At 35.1% G+C, this 25043-nt stretch overlaps 1 protein-coding gene and 1 non-coding gene across 2 annotated transcripts; both read left to right on the forward strand.

The window, feature by feature from the left end:
• Positions 1-13669: 13669 nt before the first annotated feature.
• On the forward strand, positions 13670-16961 carry LOC112716176 (GTP-binding protein At2g22870). Its single transcript, XM_025768038.3, has 6 exons — positions 13670-14125; positions 14212-14374; positions 15242-15311; positions 15737-15899; positions 16188-16411; positions 16597-16961. The coding sequence occupies exons 1-5, from the start codon at positions 13793-13795 to the stop codon at positions 16404-16406; spliced, it is 948 nt and encodes a 315-aa protein (XP_025623823.1). The 5' UTR covers positions 13670-13792; the 3' UTR covers positions 16407-16411; positions 16597-16961.
• Positions 16962-19188: 2227 nt separating this feature from the next.
• On the forward strand, positions 19189-19261 carry TRNAF-GAA (transfer RNA phenylalanine (anticodon GAA)). The gene has a single exon. It is a non-coding gene; the product is annotated as a tRNA-Phe (tRNA).
• Positions 19262-25043: the final 5782 nt, after the last annotated feature.

Below are 25043 nucleotides of genomic sequence, written 5' to 3' on the forward strand. Positions count from 1 at the left end.
CCCCAAGCGCGAGTCTGCGTGACTTTTCAATGGAGGCACGTGCTGGTACCTGTGCGTACTCATAGGTCTGTGCATGGACACACTTACTGATTTTCCTCCTGTGCGTGGGCACAGGTGCTGATTTCAATTCTGCCTTGAACGTGGACACAGCCTGTGCATGGGCACAGGTGCTGATTTTCACCCTGCCTTGTGTATGGGCACAGACCTGTGCGTGGGCACAGGTACTGATTTTGACACTTGTGCGTGGGTATAGACCTGTGCGTGGACACAGGCTAAAATGCTTTTCTCCTTTGTTTTCTTCATACTTTCACCCTTTTTGCATGCTTTCTTCCACTTCTACCAAATTATTGTTGCCTCTAGGACCTAAAATCACTCAATAAATATATCATGGCATTGAATAGAATAAAAATGAGATTAAATTACTCAATTTAAACACAAAAATGCATGTTTTCATATTTAGGTTCAATTTAGGGATCAAACACAAAAGTATGCTATTTTAGCGAATAAGTGTGAGTTTTTATGATGAAATCCATCCAATTCAAGCTAAAATATATCGTCAAATATGGACTCATCACCATGCTTTGTGGGTTTGTTTCAAGCCATAAAAAGCACGATTGAGTTTAGAAACCAGATGAGAATTAATGTGTTCATAGCTTTCGGGTTGGTGCATATAGACTTCTTCATAAAATTTTCTATTAAAAAAAGCATTGCTGAAGTCGAATTGTCTTATCATCCATCTTTAAATGAGAATAATTGTGATGATAAGTAAACCGGTTGAGAAATAAATTACTAGACTATAAATGTGATCATGGTCAACACCTTCTGTTTGATGGAAGTCTTTCCCAACTAGTTTTACTTTGTATCTCATGATGTCACTTCTATTATTTTTCTTTATTACAAAAATCTATTTACAACTTTTGATTGTGACATTTGGTGGTGATTCAACCAAAAATCATGTGTTACACTACATTAAGGCTTTAAATTTTTGGTCTATTGCTGATATCAAATGTGGGTAGTTAATGGCTTGAGAAACATTTTTTGGAATAGATTGAGTCAAATCAGGTGTGGTGGTGGTATTAAGGATTCTAGGTCTGTATGTCCTAGATTTGATCTAGTGATTATGGAATGAGTATTGATGGAATTTCAGGTATTGATGAGGGGCACACCTCAATACCACTAATAGATATAAGATGATTAACACTAGGTGTATTATTTGAAGGTGGTGAATTTGTGTCACATGAGGGTCAATGTCAATTTGAGGAGTCATGATAAGTTGAGATGTAGGTTCAGAATTGGTGATGGGTTATGTTTCATGATGGCTGGTGGAACCATTAATAGGAAGAGTGTAAATTCTGAAAAATTAATAAATAATTAATCAATAAATTAATTATTATTCAAAGAAATCAGGAAATTAAATTTTATAGTTTAGGAAAGTAGAAATATTAAAAATATGAATTTTGACACTAATTTTAAAGATTTTGGCTCAAAATCGGGCCAATAGGCCGAATCGGTTAGACCGAACCCAATCTGGACCCAAATCCCAACCTATAAAACTACTAAACGAGCCTTCTTCCATTCCAATTCAATAAACATACGTTGAAGAGAGGGAGCATGCTGATTTGGGGGAGATGATATTCACTGTAAATTTTCGTCGCCCATAACTTTTCATCTGGAGCTCCGATTGACGAGTCACTAGCTACCACATGTTCGTCTCAGAATTCTCTTCAATTTTATTTGAACAAAGTGGTAAAAAATTTATATTTTTCACTCAATTCTTCTCCTCCTCAATTTCGTAGATTTTGAGTTTGGGTATTGAAGAATTGAATGATTTTGATGGTTTAAGTGTACCCTAAGAGTGGGTAATCACTGAGTTTTGTCCAATTGATCTGTGGATAAGGTAAAAAACTGTTGAACCCTTGTGAATAATTGAATTAGTGAACCCTATGATGATTATAGTGATATTATGTGAATTAGATTGTGTTCTTGTTAATTTGGAGTTTAATTTGGCGGTTTGGAACAAAATTCGGGTGAGTAAGCTTGAGGAATTGATGTTTGGAAGCTTGGAGCCTATGAAAAGAGAGGTTTTTGAGGAGTTCTGGGTTTAGCAAAGAATCGCCAAGGTATGATTTTGGTTTCTCATAGTTAATGTTTAATATCACATGAAAACTTAGACTAGAAGACCTTAAGATAGGAATGAATTGAATGAATTATTGATGGATTGTGGATATGGTTTATGATGCGTGTATAAAGGATGAATGAATTTATATGTGTTGGATTATGTCTTTGATAAGTATAAAAAGATAATGAAGATCATTGATGTGTTGAGGATTGATGGTGAGTTTGTGAAATTGAATTGAATGGATTGGTTGAGAAATGTGTGGTTCAATTTTGTAAGCAATTTGTTATTGGAGTTGGTTGATTTTGAAATAATTTGATATTGAAAATGATTTGAATGACTGAGAAGTGTTTGGTTTGGTGGTTGGGACCCTTGAAGGGTGGCAGAAGTTTGAGTTTTAGAGGAGATACTGCCAAAATTTCTATAAAAATTGAAGAATTGATTTGAAGTGTTATTTTAAAAAGAAAAGAGATTATTATGTGGCTTGTATATTTTGAGATTAATTGTTGACCCTCTGTCACAAGATGTGACCAGACACTTTAACTTCTCGGGTTCCCCTATAGGCATGCATATATATAAATTTGAGTTTGGGATTTTTCCATGGAATTATATTATTGAGCTTGGAGTTTGACTCCATGGAATATTATTGAGCTTGGAGTTTGACTCCATGATATATTATATTTGAGCTTGAAGTTTGACTCCATGGAATATTATATTATTGAGCTTGAAATTTGACTCCATAGAATATTATATTTGAGCTTGGAGTTTGACTCCATGGATATTATTTTTGAGTTTGGGGATGCACGCACAGAGGGACTGTCCAATGGTTAGCTACCAGGACATGTCGGGTTGACTATATAACCAACATATGAGACTCATCAGCCATAGGACAGACATACATCATGTGCATTTGTATGTTTTGCTTGAGTGTGCATTGTTTTGGTTTGCTTAATTGCTTAACTTTGCTTATCTGCTACTTGTTCTACTTGTTGTAATTGCACCTCTATTTGTGTTTTTCTTGCTTGAATTGTATGTGTATATTTTCTAAGAGACCCCTCTTGGCGGAGGTGTGAGAGGGGGGAGGGTTATTCCACCGGTGATTCAGAAGATTGAAGGAGACAGAAAGTGAAGTGTTAGGTTAAAGTTAGATTTAAAACCTGAATACCTTAGATAACTTACTTAATTTCTGGTTTAGTTGGATCTTTAAGCTGAAATTTGAGTGTCGGAGTTCTAGGAACGCATTTGACTTTTTTGGGACCTTTTGTATTAACTATGTGGGAACCTTTACCATGCCGAGAATCTTCGATTCTCATTCCATACATATTTTTATTATTTTTCAATTGCAAGTCGAGAGGCACCTTGCTGAGCGTCTGGAGTTTCCTCCGCAAGCGAAGTTGGGTTAGTTTTGGGATGCTGCATTTTGTATTTATGCTATGTATGTATATATGTATATAAATTCTCCTTTGTATATATTTTATGTTTGTCCCTTTTAAAGGTTGACTTGGAGAAACATGTATTTATTTTGTAGTTTGAGTTATATTTTGGATTGAATAAATGTATATAATTACATAACCGGCCTTAATTTCGCAGGTCGAGTCTAGAGTTTGATATCTGTATTTTGGAACTCCAATCTATATATTTTGTCTTTAGCCTTCTTTTGATCTTACCTATCCGTTTTACGATTATCTATGCGAGTGTGACACAATTTTCTATTTTTTGCTTTTGCTTAATTTCTTTTTCAAGGCTCCTAGTTATAAAATTCTTTTAACTATATTTATATACGTCTTTTCTTTTAGAGGTCGTAATACCACGTCGTTTCTACTTTACAACTTAAGTGTAAGGCTCTGTGTGGTAGGATATTATAAAAATGACTAAAGTGGTGTTATTGGATTGGTGTGGGTTTGAGTTATAAGTAAGGTTGAAAAGATTGTTTATTGTCCAAAAAAAAGGTAGTGTGTCTGCGTAATTAGAGAATTATTATTACATTCAAAGGTGCTAGTAAAAGCTTTAAACATATCACAGTATAAAAATACATATTCATCAAAGGAAAAAAACATATCAAAGTATAAAAAGACATATCATAATATAAACATATCATAGTATAAAAAGACATATCTAGAGACATATATCTTCCCTATTTTGTCCATGCACTTGCAACCACGATAATCATTAGCATGTTCAAAGAATAAGCATTTTTCATATTTATATTCAAATTTGTGCTTGTGATACTGGTCATAAAAAAGGAAAGCAAGTTCAAACAATAATTTTGAGAGTTGTAGTCTGGTTTCTTTTGATAGAATTTTTCAAAGGGTAATATAAATTTGAGTGTTGTAGTAGAAAATCTATTCAACAAATGTACAAGAATAAAAAATGCATCTTCTCAAAATATCATAGGTAAAGAAGCAGTAGTTAAGAGAGATAACTTTATTTTAATTATAGACCTATGTTTTTTTTTTCCAGTCTTTGTTTTTGGAGTGTATATGGTCATGAGAGTCTATGTTAAATTCCATTTTGATTTAGGTAATTAACAAATACATTTGATAAAAATTCTCTTTCATGGTCTGATTGGAAAGAATTTATGTAACATCCTATCACATAAAACTTTACGCCTAGGTCATAAATCAAAGGTAGTGAGGCACCACGACCTATAGATAAGATATAAGGCTCCAGAAAGTCAAAGGCAATCTTAAACTTCTACAACCCAAATCAAAGTCTAGAGTTCTCACTAACCAGAAATATGGTAATTCTACCTAGGAATTTCAATCTATTTCTTTAATTTCAGTTCTCTACAAACCTCCTAATTGTCAGTTTTGAACAACCTTCAGTGTCACCTCAAAGCAAACACATACAAGACATACAAGTAATGCACAATTAAGGAAACAAATACAATATTTAAGTCACGTAGCATATAAATACAAATAATCAAATAGGCAAGCCAAAACACAATATGCATACCCAAACAAATCATACGAATGTACATGATACATGTCTGCCTTATGGCCGATGAGTCTCATCTGTCAGTTATCCAGCCAAACCCGACATGTTTGGTAACAAACCCTGGACAGTTCCTGTGTGCGTACATCCCCAAGAGTCTATGCATATATATAATCATTCATTTGTATCTCATTGGGGGAGATCTTTCGGAAAGGTATAAGTGTTCGGGTACACTTGTGATGCAGGGCCAATAGAATCTAGATTCTCAACCTAGAGTAAGTGGGGGCGAGCCACTGCATTTACCCAAGGAGATTCGTGACTCAGATAAATATCAATTACCAACCTGGAGCAAGTGGGACAAAGTCACAACCGTTGCATCTACCCAAGAAGCTCAAATCATCTTAACCCGGAGCAAGTGGGGAGAACTACACCCTTACATCTACCCGGAGAGCCTTAACAACCAACTTGGAGCAAGTATAGGACGAAACCACAACCCTTGCATATACCTAGGAGGTATGTTCTCATATGTCCAGGAGGAATAAAGGAGAGGATCTTATTCTCCCACCATCTCTCTAGAGGTGATTTTACAATACCAGGAGGAATAAAGAAGGGGACCTCACATTCCACCATCTCGCTGGAGTCGCACTTTCGAGAAAGATAGCTCAAGATGAACAATTATGCCCAAATCAATTTCATAATAAAAATATAATTTTCTAATCAAAATATGCTTCTTTAAACTTATCTCCACTATACTTTGATATGTTCTCTTCAATCCACTCAGTACACTCCACAAGCACTCTGGCTAATCCACTTGTAATATTCTATAATCCTAAGTCACTGGCACTAAATTCATGATAAAAATATCCCTTTTTATTTCACCCAATACTCTCTCGCTCATTCCAAAGTCTAAGCATTAGCTAGAGAATCACAGTGTTTACGGAGGTTTAGAAAGTTAGAGGAAATGTTGAAAGTTCAAAATTACAATTTTTAACAAAATCGAGGTCATGCGTATACGAGCCACCTGCCGCGTACGTGAGATTTTAAAAAAATAGTGTCACGGACACGATATGCGAGATATTTGGGTAGAGCCCAATACTCACGTCGCGTGACACTATCGTGTATGCATGCATGTCAGTTTAACAAAAATGCTGTTAAGTTAAAAAAATTAATTTTTCACACCAAACTACAAACGTGCATAACTTTTTCGTTAAAAATCCTTTTCAATCCACTCTTCGAACGTTATAAACTTCACGGGTCTAATTTTGATTTGAAAAAGTTTCACCAAATTTGGGGGTCTGGAAGTCAAGTATGGCCCGCCAAAATTAGTCAAAATCGATTTTTACTAAAAAGTTATAACAAACTCTCTAGTTTTCCAAAACTCAAAATTCAAAACCAAACCATTCACAACCAAATCAATATCAACCATACCAAATTCAACCCTTCAACACCTAACAAGTATTATTTTTAAATTATCAACCCATTCAACCTAAACATAAACACTCACTTTCAAACCAATTTAATTCATCATTTAAATTCCAACCAAATTTTTCATCAATCATCATTAAGAATCAAAATCATTATCATTTAATAACATCACAATCATTATTCACGAGATCCAATTTCACTTCATCAACTTCATTCAACAATTTCACTAACAAAACCACCAACTTCACAATTTACACATTCAACACCAAATTCAACAATTTTCATTCACCAATTAACCAATTCATGTAATTAAACCTATCTTAAGGCTACTAGCCTAAGTTTCACACAACATTATATATTAACTACAAGAAACCGAAACCATACCTTATCCGATTTCTCCTCAAGCTCAAACACCACCGAAATCTCTTTTTCACACAAGCCTCCAAGTTTTCAATTCGCTAATTTAGCTGGTCCCATCCACCAAGGCTCCAACTCAAGCACCCAAGTTTACCAATTTGACTTCAATTTACACGTATTCAATCTAATTTCATATAAATGACCACAAATCAACATTTGGTTTTTACAAATTCATCAATTCACAAGGATTTAGCAATTTTTTTTTACCTTACCTATAGATGCTTGGGGCGCAACCCAATAATTATCCAATGCTAAATTACACCTAAACCATCAAAATCATGAAAATCTCTTAATACCCAAAACAAATCGGCACAAATAAAAGAAATGGATAACTAGGCACGAAATTCAGAGATCCTTACCACTTTGTTTGTATAAAATTAAAGAGCTCAATAAGACGAACGCGTGGCCCCAAACGATGCGACAATCAGAGCTCTGAATTGAAAGTTATGGAAGATTAAGATTTGAGGTGGAATAGGTTTTGTGTTTCGACGCAAGAATTGAAATGGATCCTCTCAATTGTTAAAAAAATTGAGAGTATAAAGTGTGATCTCTAACCTTTCATTGTTCTCTCTCTCATATTTATTCTTGGTCCCATTTATAAAATTAATGGTGAAAGATCACACTTTACCCCCTCAATTGTTAAAAAAATTGAGAGGATCTATTTCCGTTAAGTGAGTGGGCTTAGACCCATTTGAACTCGGTTTACTAGATTTAGTCCATTGGCCTAATTTCGGACCAAAAATATTTGAAATTAGTGTTTAAATTCGTATTTTAAATATTTTTACTTCTTCAAATTATAAAATTTTATTTTCTAATTTTCTTGGCTCACAATTAATTTACTAGTTAATTATTTATTAATTTACCAAATTTTACACTTTATAGAATGGCCAATTTGATTTTCCATTAAAACTTCCTAAGTTTTAAAAACTGAAAAAGGCATGGAATTTGTTAGTTAAAATAAAAATATAAAAGTATTTTGTAAAAGAATCAACAAATTATTATCATATTCGTAATTTATTCTTGAATATGATCATCTTCTTGGATTTGACAACCAATGATAAGAAGAGATTCTATCTTTTTTTTTATTTTGGCTAGGTAATCTTTAATTGAACTAGTTTTTTTAATCGATTTCAATTGAGATTTTTAGTTTTGCATTTGAATTTTCAAAGTTATAAAGAAGTAATTCTCAATAATATTCTATGCACCACAGAATTTTAAGCAGTAGATCACCTTATTTTTTAATGAAGTTGATATTGATGCAACCAATTATGTAATTGAGACCAGATTATTCTAGCATCATTCCTTAAATGCTTCAATTTCTTTGAGTTCTTGAGGTATTGTGGTCACTACAGTATTAATTTTTATGGCTAAATCAGATGTCGATTTTGTTGTTGAGTTTGCTTTTAAAATTCTTGATAATGAACTTGCATGTTCAAACCAAATTGGAGCATTAGAACCATCCAGTCATGTGAAGTGCTTTCACGTTTTGAAATTGTCTTCATGAAATTTTTCGGCTAGGAGAACAAGCAATAATTTGGTGATAGAAGGAGCTCCAGATAAGAATAGCACCATAATCAATGAGAAAAATAAGATTGATTGGGAAAAAAACAAAAAGGAAGAAAAAAAAGAAAAGGATGAACAAAAGAGTAACGAATGAAGAATAGATGAAAAATATTGTTTAGCAATGAGTGGCTCTGATACTATATTGTGTATGTGGACTAGAATGAAAACAAAGAGAATTGAAAGAAAAATTGAACTTGTATTATTTACTAAATTGTGTTTACATAAAGTAGTAGGAAGCTATTTATACATAAGTTATCTTAATTGACTAACAGAAATTTACTCAAAATAGAAAGATAATCTATTAGAATCAGTTGCACACTCACATGATTGATATAACTAAATTGCATGATCTTTGGACAATTCCTCTTATACGTTTAATAGTTAAAAATAAAATAAAATTAATAAAAAATGTTAAAAATAAAATTAAACAAAATTAAACGTTAGAGATATTCTTAAAAAAATAAAATATTATTTTTGTCCTTAATATTTGAAATAAGCTTCATAGTTGCCTCTAACATTTAAATTTTTCTATTTATGTCTATAATATTTTAAAATGATTCAATGTTATACTACTGTCTACTCTACTAATAGAGAACTAACAGTATTGTCAGCATAGACAATAACATTACTCACTGTAAACGTGACTATTAACACGTCTGTCTCTTTGTTCCCAAAAAAGGTGAACTGAGAAAACAACACAAAGACAAAGACAATAAAAAATCAAAGCAATTTTCATAGCAGCTACTGAAGTTTGATAAGTTGTGAAAGTTTTTTTTATTTTGGATTTCTGTTTTCAATTATTTTGACAGTAAAGATAAGTAAAAGTGTAATTGTCATATATATTATTGTTAAATTAATTCTAAATTTTTTTAAAAAATTTTGTTGTTGAAAATATATTTAATATAAATTAAAAATTTTCAAGATAAAACTAAAACAAAAAAAATTAAGAATATTTTTAAAATTTTTACTAAATTTCTAGGAAAAAAAAAACCTTACTCTAAAATAATAACAAAAGGTAGAAAAAAAAGTGTAATTAATTATGTATCGACCACCTTTAAGATGGATTTTTTATTTTATTAAATAAAATAAATGCAATATTTACCAAAATAAATATTATTACGAATAGTTACCGAAATAAATTTCTTTACCATATCTCGTTTACACTGTAAACGAGATGAATTTTTACGTATCTCGTTTACAGTGTAAACGAGATATGGTAAGTCAGACGGACACGTGTATATCTTGTTTACAGTGTAAACGAGATACACATATCTCGTTTACACTGTAAACGAGATATATGAAAACGTCATTTTGTTTACACTGTAAACGAGATATATATATATATGTCAAATGTTCAGCTTCTATAAAAGGATGTGTAACCCTTGGTATTCTTCACACACATTTCATATCCTTCTTCTGTCTCTTACTTCTCTCAAAAACATAGTTGAATGACCAGTAACAATCCATTCATAGTTGTGCTTCTTTATCGCAATTGTCGCATGAGAAACGGCGACAACAGGGAGACATTTGAGTTTCAGGATCCGATATTGTTTCGCACTCAGCGTGTAGAGTCGTTGTCGGATTTGAAGAGTTTGATATTGAGTAAGGTGGGTGGGACACAAGCGAGGGAAATTGGAAGGGTGGCGTATAGGTTGCTAGCACCTATGAAAAATGGAGTTTTTCGGTTTCGACTATTCCGACTTCACGGAGATGAGCATGTGCGACTGATGTTCGACATTCATGGGAGGATCATGTGTGAACAGGTAATGGAGCTGTCCGCTGAGGTGGGTCACGGTGGTAGTGGCTCGTCCGTACACGAAACCTACGTGCAGGACGATCAACCTCTCGCACTACCTCCCATTCATGTCACGATTTCGGAGCATGAGACAGAGGAGGGTGAGGAGAAGTCGGACGAGGATTACGTAGCGGATATTGCGGATAGTGAGTCTTTCAATGGTGATGATGAGGATGAGTTTATGCCAGAGACACCTGCGGGGGCTGCGCCACGCCATGTGCTACCTCCACCTCATCCAATTTCAGCACTATCGGCTGTGCCAAGTCACTATCACAGTCTACATCTGGACGCCATGCATGAGAGGAACCCGATTTTTGGATCGGACACAGGTTCAAAAGTCGAGAGGCGATGCTTCAAGGTGTGAAGAACTACAGTATTCGCAGGAGTGCTGAGTACCGGGTGATCGACTCCGACCGCTTAAAGTACCATGTGCAGTGCCGTCAAGCCGACAGTAGGTGTCAATAGAGCCTCCATGCGTGGGACCGGATGCATGCTGGTAATCCCCGATCCCAACCTCCCTAACTGAGTGGAATTGCTTGGCTATACGGTCCATAGCCAGCGGCGCGGCGGTGTGAAGATGGAAGGCGTCATCAAGAAGGATCTTATCTAACATCTCATCCTCCTCATGATGGGTACCGGAAGGACTACCCTCATGCCAACCAGGAGGTGATACATCCCAATCTCCCAAAGGTTGTGCACCGCCGCTCCCAGATGAATGCCAAACTTTCTGTGACGGAGGAGGTGGTAGAGGTGAGGCCTCTCTATCCTGTGGGATGTCTACATGCTCCTCCTGGTGGGCGTACTCTGCCTCCTCATCAGACTCAACTCCGACCCCTACCTGTCGTGGACGGGCCCTCTCCCTCCTCACCGGCTTGCCAACCTGACGCTCTCTGTGGCCCCTCTCTCTCCAAGCAGGTCGTCGAGTATCATCCCTACCATCCCTCACACGTCAACATTGATCCGACACACCCTGAGGAAGGGTGAGATCGTCTCTGGGCTGGCTGGCAGTGAGCTGTATGTCAGGGGGCAACTCCGCCAGCCTCGGGTCCTCCAGTACCTCCTGCCCCGATAGATGCCTAACATGGCAAGCCCCACGCCACCAGTCATAGTACTCCAGGGTCGGCCTCGTATCGAACGTGTGGTGCACAATGATCCGGCGATTGGGCTCAAACCTTTGGTGCCATCTATCGTACCACTCCTTCAGCTTGAGCGGCCACCATACATAATCACCTTGACCAGTAGTAGTCATGTACCTGTCAATGAAGATGGTGTGTTAAATACTTCCTTAAGTCTTAATAACTGAAATCTTTTAACAGATAACTAAGTAGAAATATAGCATCAATCTCACCTATCAAGATTTACCGGAGTGTCTGGTACCTGTTGCTTTCCATTGAACTGTTGTTTTTGCCGATCAAGGTGGTGAAAACGGACGATATTGAAGCACAATAGGGGGACGGCTGAGAACCATGTCCCCCACTCCTCCTCCTCACAAAACCAGGGCGGACATAAAGCCTGCAGGGCAGGGTCATCGTAGACTTTCCATGCAAACTGAAGAAAGAAAGTTTTCAATATAACATAAACACAATAAGTTGACGAAATCTCTCGAATTATCCATAGAACAAGTATATTAAAGCATAGGGAAGCTATCTAATTATCCAAAATAAAAAAACGTCCGTATTTTACAACTAACCTCGTCAAATCGTAGCCGGTCAAGAGAAACCCTATAACGCAAGACCCTGACCTCATGCTAATCCCTGCTCTGCTACGGTAATCCAACCAACCTAACACATTGAAGGACAGCATATACGGTTCGTTAAGTAACATACCAAAACATTTGACAAAATTATTTAACTCAAATACATAAAAAGACATTTCTCACCTCGCAGCCAGCGGATATTGGTAGACGCCTCTATCTAGTCGACACCACTGAGGGAATCTCTGATAGATCCAGGACATCAACAACGGAGTGCAGCCAGCGATATCCGTGACACCCCATTGAGCCGCCAAAGATAGCGACTGATACGTCCAGACTAGCACAGCCGAGCCCCAGAAAAACGCTCTACACTCTGCAAAGTCCCACAGTAATGGTAGCCAACGAAGGTGCACTAGATTGTTGGACTTGTCGGTCATCAGATACCCTCCAATCAGTAACATGATATAACACCTGGCGTACTATCGAAGGGTCTCAGGATCGTCTGTCTGGGGCATCTGGCGGACACGATCCCGTAGCCACACAAGCTTCAGCGTGAACGACTCCTTCCTCTGTGCCGCCTGCTGTGCTGCCACAGGAGGCCTGGCGCCGAGGAGCTGCTCCACCAACGCCCACGTCTCCGTATGGTACCATCTGCCAAAGTCACAGAGGCACCCCCCGACGGGGTTACCGTGTGCGCGTAGGTCTAGGTGGTACACCACGTCTTGCAGGGTGATAGTGACCTCACCCCATGGGAGATGAAACATGTGCGTCTCTGGCCGCTATCGCTCCACCAGTGCCGAAATCAGGAAATTGTCAAAAGTAAAATTCCTGAGGAGCACGGTGTCGACGAATCTGGCCTCAGCCATATACAGGACGATGACGTCCGGTGGAGGTAAAGTATGGCTCACTCACCGGGGCAACAGGAGGCGAGGCCTCTGAATAATGACAAACAAAAATAATATTTAAATTATATAAAATCAATTATAACTTATAAATTATTTTTTAACATTTTAAAGAATTAATTTTACTTTTGGTAATATTTATCTCTCAAAAGTCTCAAGAATAATTATTTCTATTATTACTTTGATTACAAATTAAACAATATAATACAACAAAATAAAGTCTTCAATGTCTAATAAAATAAAAATATCAAAATTTATTAACGTATACAGTGTCCTACTATTATAATGGCATTAAATTTATAAATACTAACAACATATCACAGCAATAATAGCGTTCCAAACTAGTAATATTTATGTCATACCAATCTAGCACAAGTGGATAGAGTTCTAAATAAAGCCTAGAGACGTAACTCTTAACCCATATACCAACGGTCCAAATCTTCATGACTACCCTAACAATGGCAACATCATTAAATTTAACAATCATAACGAAACTAACCTCGAAGTCGGCCGTCCCAATGTAATGTGTCGTCTCGTTCAGTCTGTTTATGTCCCCGTCATTTCCCATATGGCGCGCCATCACCGCTTGAGTAAAAAGTATAGTCAGAAAGAGTTAAAAGAGGGGAGAAAGATATTGACAAAGTGAAACTGGGACTCGAAAGTCAGCTATAAACGACTTTTATATATAGGCTATACGCTTACTCATCTCGTTTACAGTGTAAACGAGATATAACAGGAGAATTTAAATGGGTAAATTTTTTAAAAATTATTTGTTTTAGTAAATATTACATTTATTTTATTTATTAAAATAAAAATCCCAATTTAAGATACATATTATTTGGTGGGATATTTTTGTTTAGCCAGCAGGGAATGAGAGCTGTGGCCTGTGCACTTCCACTCCTGAGTTCCAAGTCCTAACCCACTCCCTGCCAGAGAGTAGAGAAGACATGGTACTCCTTCACCTCCCCAAACTCCCTTCCACCATTCTAACTCCACTATCCACTTCTCCCATCTTTCTCCGCACTCATTTCCTAAACCCAAATCCAAACCCAACCAAAACCCCTCGCCCCCTCTTACTATTCTCCACCCTAACTCTTCCCGCCTCCGAACCCACACCGCTAGACCCTCACACACCCGAACCCACCCCCCACCTCCAACTCCCTCTCCACAAGCTCTTCGTTCCCCCCGAAACCCATGTCCCCCTCGACACCCCTACCCTCACCGCCAGAATCCTCAAGGGCTCCAACATTCTCCTCAGCAACTACGCCACCGACTCTCAGGTTTATCAATCAATCAATTATGAATTAGTTAGTCAGTGACGCTTTGTGGTTTGTTATTAACTTATTATTGTTATCGCTATTGCCAGGTGGCGCAAGCGGAGTTCATCAAGAGCAGTGTTAGGACCGAGGACTGCCCCTCCGATGGCCTCCCTGAGTTTGCTCTCGTTGGACGCTCCAATGTTGGCAAATCCTCGCTCCTCAATTCCCTCGTTCGCCGCAAGAAGCTCGCCTTGACCTCCAAGAAACCAGGTCTCTATCAGCTCTCCTAATTCAATTCGATAGCTTTAAATTATGCTTAGATAAAGCGAGTTCAACTAGATTAGTCAATGCCTAGTAGACTCTTAACAAGTAGTGTTTCGATTCGATCGGAGACGGTTAGAGAGACTAGGTTTTACAACAATAATAATAGAACTTTATATCTAGTGTCCCTCATTTGGAGGTACTGCAAATGAGTTGAAAATCGAACCCATGGTATGTATCTTGTGACTTTATTTTGAAAATGCAGAAATTATCTTAAAAATCCTCTGGAGATAGCAACAATTTTAAGTTTTTGCCACTATTCCTCGCTCCAAACATTTTTTGCAGCCAATACCTCTGTCATTTTTGTCTCAGGATAGTAAGCAAAAGCTACCTTAATATGTGATTTAGGCATATAAGAAGGAAAATGTAAGGGCATGTTTGGTTTTGCGCTTACATTTTTCTGTTTTCATTTTCAGTGCTTTCCGTTTTTGGATACGGATTTTGTGAAGGAAAAAAAAGAAAACAATAGAAATTCTATGTTCTGTTTCCACATCCTAATATCTTTTTTTCTTTCACAAAATTTTGAAAATGGAAAACACTATAAGTGAAAAAAAAAAAGAAAATGAAAATGCTAACCAAACGTATTCTGAGTTGCTTCAATAAGGTCATAACTAACCAGAGTGTGTGCCATTTGTTAACATGTTCGTCTTCATGATAGGAGTGTTCAAGTTGATCATTTCATGGAATTTCAAATTAATGAAATATAGTAGAGAAATTTGCTGAATTTTTTTATGGGTGATTGAGTTTTTTCCTTGTTTGATGTGTTTGTTGACATTTGACAATATTAAATTGTCTATAATCATTTTCTTTTTGCAGGCAAAACACAATGCATTAACCATTTTCGGATTAATGATAGCTGGTACCTGGTTGATTTGCCTGGATATGGGTATGGTTTGCTACTATACCATCTAAACATACTCACTTACACTGTACTTTTTTTTCTTACTCGATATATAAATATTGCGCCTTTCCTACTTGCTTAAGATGGGAAAAAATGGAGACTATCTGATATGTAAAGACTCATTAATACAATCCGCAAAATCTTATTTATGAAAGTTGTATGTGAGACTGTGGAGCAGTAGAAGTCCATCATATTTAACTTCTGATAGATAAATTTTATGAGCTTTGAAATAAGTTTATATGGTATTGTTTAAATTTCATTATAGGGCCTTTTTCCAGGCTATGTTATCCATTCTAGCTATGGAAGATTGAAATGCTCAATTTCTGTTTCTGGACTACTAATGTTGAACAATGAGTAATGTTACCTCGTTGACTTGGAAGGCTTTTATAGCAATTCTGTCTCGTCAACAGGTATGCATCTGCACCGCAGGAGCTTAGAATGGATTGGGAAAAATTCACCAAGGACTATTTTCTTAACCGGTCAACCCTAGTTTCAGTTTTCCTTCTAATAGATGCCAGCATTCCTGCTAAACAAATTGATCTCGAGTATGCTAGTTGGTTGGGCCAGAATCAGGTAATGCATTGAATAAATGAAGTCCGACATTTTTTTATGTTCCCTATATTTCCTGCATATCCTATACGATGGACATCACCTTGAATGTATGAAGTTGTCAGGGTTGTCCTTGTCTAGGTGCTGCCACAAACTCTATATTTCTAAATAGTATTTTGTATGCATATGATTATAGTTGACAGGCACGAGTTACAAAATGAGTAGTCAATAAAATGCTTATGTTGTGTTCCTGTCTAAAAGGTTAACAAAGCAGATTGAATAGGTTCCCAGTTAATATAGTTCTCCTTTCAGATCCCAATGACCATAATCTTCACCAAATGTGACAAGCGGAAGAAGAAAAAGAACGGAGGCAAAAGACCAGAAGAAAATGTTAATGACTTTCAGGAATTGATACACGGCTTCTTCGAGACAGCACCTCCGTGGATCATGACCAGTAGTGTTACTAATCAGGGTCGTGATGAGATTCTTCTCCATATGGCCCAGCTAAGAAACTATTGGCTCAAGCATTAGAACTGGTAGGTCATTCTTGAACAAGTTGATTTTGAGTTGATATTGTCTTTTGTTCTTGGTGGCAACTAATAGTAGACTCTATATTTCTCCTGCTGATGATTCATGCTCTAAATTCATATAATTTCTCATGTTTATAGCAATCCTGAATTGGTTTTAAATTGATCAATGCATTGCGTATTCGTTCTTACAGATAAACATGTAGGTACCAGATAATATAGTTATCATAGCAGTGTATTCTATGATGAGCATTTCTATATTGCTCAAAGTACATACCGGCCTAAAGCAGGATAAAGAACATTATTTGGAACAAAACTTCATCCGGCGTCCCGCTCTGGTCGAATGCGAGGTTTCACTTTGAGTCATCTTGTTTATCCTTATCTCACATTCATTAAATTTGAGCCGTTCTTCAGTTGAGGGTTAGTGGGTGACAACGCTGTATTCTACTGTCTCAAAAGTAGATATGATCTTTACCTTTTAGTACCCCCATTTTTATTACTTCTTTTCAAACTATGTATATTCTCATTTTCAGCTTAAGCATCTATCTTAGTTTAGTTCTATGCTTTCCTATATATCTACAAGCTATGTCATGCACTCATGTTTTTTTTTTTTTTTTTTTTAAATAATTTTCGGGTCATCTGCAGTTATGCTAGTTTAAGGATTAAGGTCAGTTTTGATTCCGATTGGATTTGGTTTTGCTAACACGTGATTTTTGGGTCATGATGGAAAACTAGGTTGACCCTTTTTTTCTGGACATTGGTTGACCCTTTTTTTCTGGACATTGGTTGACCCTTGATTTTGTGTATGGATTTTGTTTTTGCTATTTTGGGCTTTAAGTAGGAAAATGCATTGCTGGTGTCCAACTTCATCGAAAAAGAAGTATGAGCTATTCTCCAAAAAGAGAAGTTGCTGTCCAAACTTACTCACACGCAAAACAAAACAAAACAAACAAAAGAAAGGTAATTATTGTCCTTGTGTTATTGAATATTAGAAAAAGAAAGTATAAAATGAGCTATTGCCCAAGATTACATATACAAAAAAAAAAAAAGTTAAAGGAACTATTGTCCTTGTGTTTTGAATGTTAAAAAAGAAAATGTCTCAATAAAAATATAAAATAAAAGATTAGCCAACAAGATGTTTCATTATTCCAAAATTCTACTCCCTTCAACCGTCAATATATTTTCTTTCACAATTATAATTTCAACAAGTATCTACACTTGAAATATTGAAATTTTTTATAACAATGATAGGTGTAATGATATTAAGTATATACAAAAATCAGTCAAAAGTCACTTAATCAGTCATTTGTAAAAAATAAATATTGAAATACAAAGGATAAAATATTGTTTTAGTTCCAAATATTTGAGCTAAGTCCAAATTTTGTCCTAGAGTTTGAACTTTGAAGCGTTTAATTTTTATCCCAAACATTTTATTTCATCATATTTTAGTCATTTAGTTAAAATTAAAATTTTTTCTTTAAAAAATACCTTTTTCTCCATTATGATTTTTTTTCCTAGTTAGCAACATACATCGCAATTATAGTGATTATAGTTGTTGTTGTAGTGATTTAACAAGGAAAGTGATAATAATGTAGGAGAAAATGATATTTTTGAAAAAAAATTTGCAATTGTAGTGATTATAGTTGTTGTTGTAGTGATTTAACAAGGAAAGTGATAATAATGTAGGAGAAAATGATATTTTTGAAAAAAAAATTTTAATATCAACTAGAGGGATAAAATAGGATAAAATAAAATGTTTTGATTAAAAATAGTATGTTTCAAATGTTAGAGACGAAATCAGAATTTTTAATCTAAATGTTAAAGATTAAAGTAATATTTTACTCAAATACAAAATACAAATTGAAAATGAATTAAACCATATATATATATATATATATAGCTGATTTGATAGTTGATTTTTTTTTGTGTACAACTATATATAATATTTTTGTACATCTATATATTATTTTATAAATATTTAAAAGACAACGAGCAACACTACAATTTGCTAGTAAAATAATAATGTAACGCTTAATTTCGTTAACTCAATGAATTTGTTGGTATAGAAAAATAATAGTTTTTTAATAAGAAGAGACACACGTTAAGTTGTTTTTATGTAAAGTCGATAGTCGAAAATCGTTAAATAATTTGATAGAGTTAACTAAATTATCATCTAACGATTTTTTACTATTAACTTTAGATAAAGACATTTGTACGTGAGTTTTTCATTTTTTTAATATAGTGGAAACTCACATGTAATTATGTTCACGTGAAACTGTTAGTTAAAAATTGTTAAATAATTTGACATATTTTATCTATTGACTCAACTATTAGTATTATACAAAGATAATTGTACGTAAATATTCACCTTTTAATAATGAATTTGTTGGTATAGAAAAATAATAGTTTTTTAATAAGAAGAGACACACTTAAGTTGTTTTTATGTAAAGTCAATAGTCGAAAATCGTTAAATAATTTGATAGAGTTAACTAAATTATCATCTAACGATTTTTTACTATTAACTTTAGATAAAGACATTTGTACGTGAGTTTTTCATTTTTTTAATATAGTGGAAACTCACATGTAATTATGTTCACGTGAAACTGTTAGTTAAAAATTGTTAAATAATTTGACATATTTTATCTATTGACTCAACTATTAGTATTATATAAAGATAATTGTATGTAAATATTCACTTTTTAATAATGTTGAATTAAAAAAATCAACACGACAGAGTATGAGACTATAAGTGAAATTATTTTTTTCCCAAAACATAATTATCAATTGCGGGGATAGCTCAGTTGGGAGAGCGTCAGACTGAAGATCTGAAGGTCGCGTGTTCGATCCACGCTCACCGCATTTCATTTTTTTTTCTTTTTTCTTTTTCTCACTTTCTTACTACCTGCATGCATATGCCATAAGGGACGGTACAAGTACAACAAACAAATAAGAAAAAGAAAGATAAGTTGTACATAGAATGATAGATACAATTTGCAAACTGTTGCAGATTGAAGGAATAACTGCTTTTTAATGTCCTCTTGAGACCCTTTCTTAGATTTGTATAACAACACAGTCAGAGATTAGTACTACAAAGTAAAATGACTCATCTATCTTTATTTGCAAATATTTATTGTCGGGAAGTACATTATATGGGTCACGTTTGTGGAGTGATGCGCCTGACGTGCACCCTTCTCTTCTTAACCATAGGATTAACTTAACTCGAGATATGTGCCTGTACCAGGTTTTCCAGTGTAGGGTCTATTGCCATTTATTTCTATTCTGTCTAAAAAATAGTTATTATATTATTAAAAAAATAAAAAATAATATTTAAATTAAAAAATATAAAATAAATAATTTTTAAAAATTTAAAATTTATTATAAAAAATATGTTAGAATAAAAATTAGACACTAATTTATAAAAATCATATAATTCACCTTATCTAAAGTCTAAAAATATGATTATTAAGAATATTTAAAATCTTAATTTATCCTACTAATTGACTTCTTAAATTTTAAATAAAGAAAATTTTGATTTTTTTTCATTTTTTAAAACTAACATCTATATTAAAAAATTTTACTCTTTAAGTATTAAGAAGTTAATTAGGAGAATAAATTAAAATTTTTAATTATTACTCCTATAGTGACTTTAGAGAATATATTTTTAAGAGTTAAATTTTGATGTAGATTATTTAATTAGATTTATGTATTTAGATGATTTTTGTATTAATGAATTTAAAAATTAATTATTTTTGTTGATGTGAAAGTATATAACTAATTAATTAATTATCTGTATAAAATTTTTATTTTGATAGTATATAAAAATTAAATTTATATTTTAATTACACTCCTCAGTTACAAGTTTCATAAAAAAAAATTAGTTCATTACTACTTCAATTCATATTATTAGGTTTAAATATTTTTTTTATTCTTAATATTTTGGATCAAAATAAAAATGGTTTCTAACTTTTTTTAATTAGTTTTATCCTCAACGTTGGAAATGATTTTAGAATCATACTTTTCGTAAAGATCATTAATTTATGGACTTTTTACCCTTCAAATAATTATAATCTTTTAAAAAAAATATTCTCAACCTAATTCATTGTTCTCCTTTTTTGGTCATTCTCTCTCAACTCAAACACCATTTTTCACCACCACTACCATCACTATCACCATCAGCACTATACTTCTATCATCATCTTCTTCAGATAAATATCACTTACCGCTAATTCTACATACATCACTTTCACCTTCATCTATTGTCATTGGTCATACATCACCACCCCTAATTAACATTCTCTCACAATCCACAATCATCACTACCGCAACAACAACAACAATAGAAGCGAAGAGAAAAATGAAGAAGACAGTGACAGATCTACATAAGAAGCAAAATGTTATGGTACTGAGAATTGTGAAATTTGTAGTTGCGGTGTAGTTTCGAAACTATGGAGGAGACACCAAAGTTTTGAAGATGGCACACTGTCACTTCTCTTAACCTATCGCTCTCGTGGCCCAACTCAGCCACGCCTTCACTGCCATGAGTTCTTTATTCTATTTTCTTCTCCCTTCCCATAACTCAATCAATATAGAATCAACAATCCCATAACTGCAATTTTCTATTTTCCTTTTTTTCTTCGTTTAGACACATTTTTTAGATTGCATGTTGATCCTAAAAGAAGCCCATTTTCTAAGATTTTAATTTTAGGTGTTGCACGGAAGATCCAACTTGAAGCTGAGGTAACGAGGGAACTTCTCTTGGAAGATTGTTGATAATTTTTTTAAGAAATCTGAATGAATCAGTGTAGCTGTTGTCATCACTGCCATTTTTAAAGAAGCAGGATAGAGAGAAACAAAATATAGAAGGAGAAAGAGAGACAGAGACAGAATGAGCAAGACCATCGTTATCGTCGTCCAACTGAGGAGAAGAAAACAAAGAAAATGTTTGGATCCAACTTTCAACTTTCTTCAATAGGATGCTATTAAAACCGTCACAAAGGCTTCCCAGTGACAACAACGAGTATGATAGAATTGATAGATCCTAGCGATGGCAGTAAGCTCAGAAAATGAGAGAGAGAGAGAGAGAGAGAGAGAGAGAGAGAGAGAGAGAGAGAGAGAGTGAGAGTGTGATGATGATGGGTAGTTAGTAGGTAGAAGATGATGCATGTATTATTAGGAATAAAATTTTCAATATAATTAATATTTTATGTAAAAAAATGATTTTAAAATAATTTCTAACGTTGAGAATATTTTAATAAAAAAAAGTATTGGACAATTTTAATTTTAACCCCAAACATTAAAAATAAAAAGTATTTAATCTATATTATTATTACCAAATTGAAAGAGCCTAGCAGCGAAAACGACACAAATGTCCAACACAAGAACAATATGGAAGCACTCACAACACAATATGGCAGCAACTATAACAAGCAAATATAGCAAGTAAAGCAATAACAAGAACACACCGAGATTTTAACGTGGAAAACCCTCTCAATGTGAGAGGTAAAAACCACGGGTCGTCCAGACCAATGAAATAGCTCCACTATAATCAAATGAGGTACAAGAGAGTCTCAAATAAAGCACAAAAATGTGCATATAACCAGCCAAAACATCAATGCACCAAAGCTTACAAATAATAGGCAAGAAGATGAAATATACCCAAAAAAATAGAGCTGATGTCGAAGCCAATTTCTCCCTCTGCAGACCTCCAATTAAAATCTCCACCGTTCGGAATGAAGAAAAAAATGTGAAGAATCTACAGTTCAAATTTCATGTCGATCCAACGGTGAAAGAATGAGAAACTGCCGTTCCAAGATTTTATGCTCTGTGTAAAAATAGGAAACCTAATTTCTCTCTTGCGAAACCAATTTCTCCTACTGCAAACCTCCAATCAACATCTCCACCGACCAGAATGAAGAACAATATGATAGGAACAGGTAGTTTAAATTTCAAGCCGATCCAACGATGAACAACTGAGAAACTGCCATTTGAAATTTACTGCTTTGGACAAAAATGGGAATTCTGTTTTTCCCTCTTCTCTCTCACTTGGTGGCTATACTCTCTCTCTCTCAAAAAACCTCAAAAACTTAATTAGGGTTGTGAAACTAGGGTGCAAGAATACACCCCCAAAATGTTGGGCTTGGGCCTCACAAAGGAGAGAAAAAAACCCAACAAATCTCCCCCTTCTCGACTAGGTGGAGGCCCTCGTTTTTCCGGCGATCAAACAACATGTTTCAAACTTTTCTCTTGACAATGCTTTTGTCATCATATCAGCACCATTGTCATCAGTGTGAACTTTCTCAAGTTCCAACAACTTGGAATCTAACACATCCCGTATCCAGTGATACCTAACATCGATATGTTTAGATCTTGGATGAAAAGTAGAATTCTTGGCAAGATGAATAGCACTTTGGCTATCACACAACAAGACATAACGGTCTTGCTTAAAACCAAGTGCTGCAAGAAACTTCTTCATCCACAACAACTCTTTACATGCTTCAGTTGCTGCAATAAACTCTGCCTCTGTGGTAGAAAGTGCAACACACTTCTGTAGCCTTGACTACCATGAAATAGCTCCCCCTGCAAACTTGACCAAATAACCTGAAGTAGACTTTCGAGAATCAATATCTCCTGCCATGTTTGCATCAGTAAAGCCAACTAGCAAAGGTTTCTCACCACCAAAACTCAAACTCAAGTTAGTTGTACCTTTGATATATCTCATAATCCATTTAACAGCATTCCAATGTTCTTTACCTGGATTAGAGAGAAAACGACTCACTGTACCAACCGCATGAGCAATGTCTGGTCTAGTACACACCATAGCATACATCAAGCTTCCAACAGCTGAGGCATAAGGAATTTCATCCATTGCTTGTTTTTCCTCATCAGTGGTTGGACACTGCTTGGTACTCAACTTAAAATGAGGAGCAAAAGAATTAGCAACACATTTGGCATCATTCATGCCAAACCTTTGAAGCACCTTCTTTATGTACTTTTCTTGTGACAAATAAAGCTTCTTGGAATCTCTATAACGAGTAATAGTCATGCCCAAAATCTGTTTGGCAGGACCCAAGTCCTTCATAGCAAAGAACTTGCTCAACTGTTTCTTCAACTCATTAATCCTCAAAGCATTCTTTCCCACAATCAAAATATCATCCACATAAAGCAAAAGAATGATAAAATCATCATCAGAAAATTTTTGCACAAATACATAATGATCTGAAGTTGTCTTACGGCAACCATGCTTCCCCATAACAGATTCAAACTTCTTGTACCACTGTCTTGGAGCTTGCTTCAACCCATAAAGACTCTTCTTAAGCTTGCACACAAAATCTTCCTTTCCTTTAACAACAAAGCCTTCCGGTTGTTCCATGTAGATCTCCTTATCTAAATCACCATAAAGAAAAGCTGTCTTCACATCCATTTGCTCAATCTCCAAATCAAGAGATGCTGCTAATCCAAGCACAGCACGAATGGATGACATCCTCACAACGGGAGAAAAGATCTCCTCATAATCAACACATTTTCTTTGGCTAAAACCTCTAACAACTAATCTAGCCTTATACCGAGGCTTAGAATTGTGTTCTTCATTCTTGATTCTGAATACCCATTTGTTCTTCAAAACTCGCATACCCTTCGGTAGCTTCACCAACTCATAGGTATCATTTTCAAGCAAGGACTTCATTTCTTCTTGCATAGCTTCAAACCATTGAGCTTTGCTTTCATCTTCAACAGCCTCTCCAAAGCATTCAGGTTCTCCCCCATCAGTCAACAAAACAAACTCATGTGGAGAATATCTTCATGAAGGCTTCCTCTCTCTTGTAGACCTTCTGAGAGCATTTGCAGGAATTTCCAAAGTTGGTTCTTCATCTTGATCATCATCACCAACTTCATCAAGTATCGGATCAATTGTTCCATCTTCACCTGCACTTATATCATGCTCATTATTTTGAGCTTCAACTCCACCATCTTCTACCATAGGCATAGAGGGAGTAATATCCAAGTCAGAAAAATCATCACTAGGCTGAACCATTGGCTTCTCCGCATGATCAACATCCTTCAATGTTTGGTCTTCAACAAAGACAACATCTCCACTCTGAATCACCTTCTTGTTAACAGGATCATAAAACCTGTAACCAAACTCATCCATGCCATAGCCAATAAAAATACACTGCCTAGTCTTTACATCAAGCTTAGAGCTCTCATCTTTGGGAATATGAACAAAAGCTTTACATCCAAAGACTCTTAAATGATCATAAGAAACATTATTACCTGATCATACCTTCTCTGGCACTTCAAATTGCAAGGGAACACATGGTGTCTGGTTCAAGACATGAACAACAATGCTCAAAGCTTCACCCCAAAAGGATTTTGCCAATCCAGATTGTGACAACAAGCACTTAACTCTTTCAACCAGTGTTCTGTTCATCATTTCAGCCAAGCCATTCAACTGAGGAGTCTTTGGAGGAGTCTTCTAATGTCTTATACCATGCTCTTTACAATAAGCATCAAATGAATCTGAGTACTCACCACCATTGTCAGTACGAATGCATTTCAACTTCTTCCCAGTTTCTCTTTCAACAGAAGCTTGAAATTGCTTGAACACATTCAAAACTTGATCTTTGGTCTTCAAAGTGTAAACCCA

The sequence above is a fragment of the Arachis hypogaea genome, chromosome 10 (genome assembly GCF_003086295.3).
Source record: "Arachis hypogaea cultivar Tifrunner chromosome 10, arahy.Tifrunner.gnm2.J5K5, whole genome shotgun sequence".
Classification (NCBI taxonomy): Eukaryota; Viridiplantae; Streptophyta; class Magnoliopsida; order Fabales; family Fabaceae; genus Arachis; species Arachis hypogaea.

Coding starts and splice junctions, on each gene's coding strand:
- LOC112716176 (XM_025768038.3), top strand. CDS start 13,793: ATGGTACTCCTTCACCTCCCCAAACTCCCTTCCACCATTCTAACTCCA. Junction 14,126..14,211: donor ACTACGCCACCGACTCTCAG/GTTTATCAATCA, acceptor CGCTATTGCCAG/GTGGCGCAAGCGGAGTTCAT. Junction 14,375..15,241: donor CTTGACCTCCAAGAAACCAG/GTCTCTATCAGC, acceptor TTCTTTTTGCAG/GCAAAACACAATGCATTAAC.